The sequence below is a fragment of the Peromyscus eremicus genome, chromosome 1 (assembly GCF_949786415.1).
Source record: "Peromyscus eremicus chromosome 1, PerEre_H2_v1, whole genome shotgun sequence".
Taxonomy (NCBI): Eukaryota; Metazoa; Chordata; class Mammalia; order Rodentia; family Cricetidae; genus Peromyscus; species Peromyscus eremicus.
In genome coordinates this window covers 97,233,906-97,236,061 of record NC_081416.1, presented here as the reverse complement: position 1 = coordinate 97,236,061, position 2,156 = coordinate 97,233,906, and the positions used below count along the sequence as shown (strand labels likewise).

General features: G+C 34.6%; 1 protein-coding gene across 1 annotated transcript; it reads right to left on the bottom strand.

The window, feature by feature from the left end:
• Positions 1-895: 895 nt before the first annotated feature.
• LOC131901654 (olfactory receptor 51F1-like) lies at positions 896-1,849 on the bottom strand. Its single transcript, XM_059252760.1, has one exon. The coding sequence runs from the start codon at positions 1,844-1,846 to the stop codon at positions 896-898; it is 951 nt and encodes a 316-aa protein (XP_059108743.1). The 5' UTR covers positions 1,847-1,849.
• Positions 1,850-2,156: the final 307 nt, after the last annotated feature.

The following is a 2,156-nucleotide window of genomic DNA, read 5'->3' as shown; positions in this document are numbered from 1 at the left end:
TAATATGAGTATGATGATGTTGCTTTGATTTTCCTATGATGAAGATATGATGGATTGTATTAAATCTTTAATGAACAAGTGTGCAGAAACAACACAACAACCTGCTCTAAGATTTTTTTGCATTTTACATGATGATCTCTTTTAAACTCAGAGTTCCATTCCATTTATCAAATAAAGAAATAAATATCCCTAGTTCCCAAAACTTTTCTTTTGATTGTCACTTGATAATGACTTTTGTCTTAACTATTTATTCTTATCATTTATATTATGGTTATCTATGAATGCAATAAGTTAAAAGTAGTTTTGAAAAAGCTATGAAACACTTAGATATGAGGCATGGATTCAAGGTGTTCCATATTTTACTTCTGACCATGTGGTATCTCCCTGGGTACATTTGGTAGAGTGTGTAATACAGAGCATGGTGTCTAGGATACGGGAATCATAGATTAAAATATCAACTTTTCTCCATGTTAGTTGTATGGCCTAAATGTCTCTAGACCTTCACTTAATCAACAATGTATATTTTAATTGTATTGTAAATAATGTTATATATTTTGTTGGGCTGTTTTGAAGAATAGGTAGACTATGTCTTGTGGGCCATTAATAGAAAATCTAACACAAAACTATCAGGAAATGTCAGTTATTTTGAATAATAGTTTTATTTCTTCATTATTGTTATTTACATTTCCCTGGTTAGATTTTAAAACTCCTGGGAAAGCATAATATACTTGTATTTTAAACATAAAACACCTAAATATTCACTAAATATTGCTAAATAAATTAAAATCTTGAAAACATTATATATATATATATATAATGGGGAATCTCCAACAACAGTTGTTTTTGTGGCAAGAAAATCACACCAGGTTTTTCAGAAGTAAAGGGTAATCTCTGTTTATTTTGCAAGGAGCAAACTAACGATAGCCTTTCTGATTTGTTTTGTTTTTACACTATAGATGATGGGGTTGAGCACAGGGGGTAAAAGAAGGTAAACGTTGGCCATCATTGAATGGACTACTTTGGGGGCTGACCGACCATAGCGATGCACTAGGGACAGGCTAAACATGGGGATGTAGAAAATTGCCACTGCTCCAATATGGGACACACAGGTGCTGAAGACCTTGTACCGTTCTACAGAGGAGGCAATAGTGAGGACAGAGCGAATGATCAATACATAAGACAAGACAATGCACGGAGTATCTACTCCTGTGGTCAGAATGAGATCAACTAATCCACATATGCTGTTGGCCCGAGTGTCTGAACATGCTAACTTAATTACATCTGGATGATAACAGTAGGAATGGGAGAGGGTATTCACTTTACAGAAAGAAACAGGCTTAAGGAGCAAAAGTAGGGGAATTATTAATACTACAGTGCGCATAATCACTAGGAAACCCATCTGAATGATTCTAGAATTAGTAAGAATTGTAGTGTATCTAAGAGGATTACAGATTGCTACATAACGGTCAAAAGCCATAGCTACCAGTACTCCAGATTCTATAAATGTGAACCCATGAAGAAAAAACATCTGAACAATACACAAGTCTAGACTGATTTCATTTGCATGAAACCACAGGATCCTCAAGGTGGTTGTCATTGTAGAAATAGTCAAACCCAAGTCAGTGGCTGAGAGCATGGAAAGGAAATAGTACATAGGTTCATGCAGACTATCCTGAGTCACAATGATAAAGAGGATCATGCTGTTCCCAGAGAGGGCGGTGGCATAAAGACAACAAAAGGGGATGGAGATCCAGGCATGAGCAGACTCTAGACCCGGGATGCCAGTCAACAAGAAGGTTGGTAATTTGGATGTGAAGTTGCTCAGGAATTCTGTGTTCTCCTGCATTTGTAGCACTTGCCTGTAAAACGCTCACATCCTAAGAAGCAACAAATTGTACTGTCATAATTTTCTGATTAAAAAATATATACTTTAGGAAATAAATTCTGTTATCTAGAAAACTAAAATTTATTAATCTAGCAATTTTCATTGGAGATATTTAGCAAAGGCAATTTTTTAATCTTTAAACCAAGAAAATACATTCATGTAATTTTGTACACTTATATATTTATCTTTGTATTCATTGAGCTTTAATTCCCAACAGATTGTGTGCATAGATATTCACTTCTAGGAATGTAGAAAATAGGAATGTTTCAAT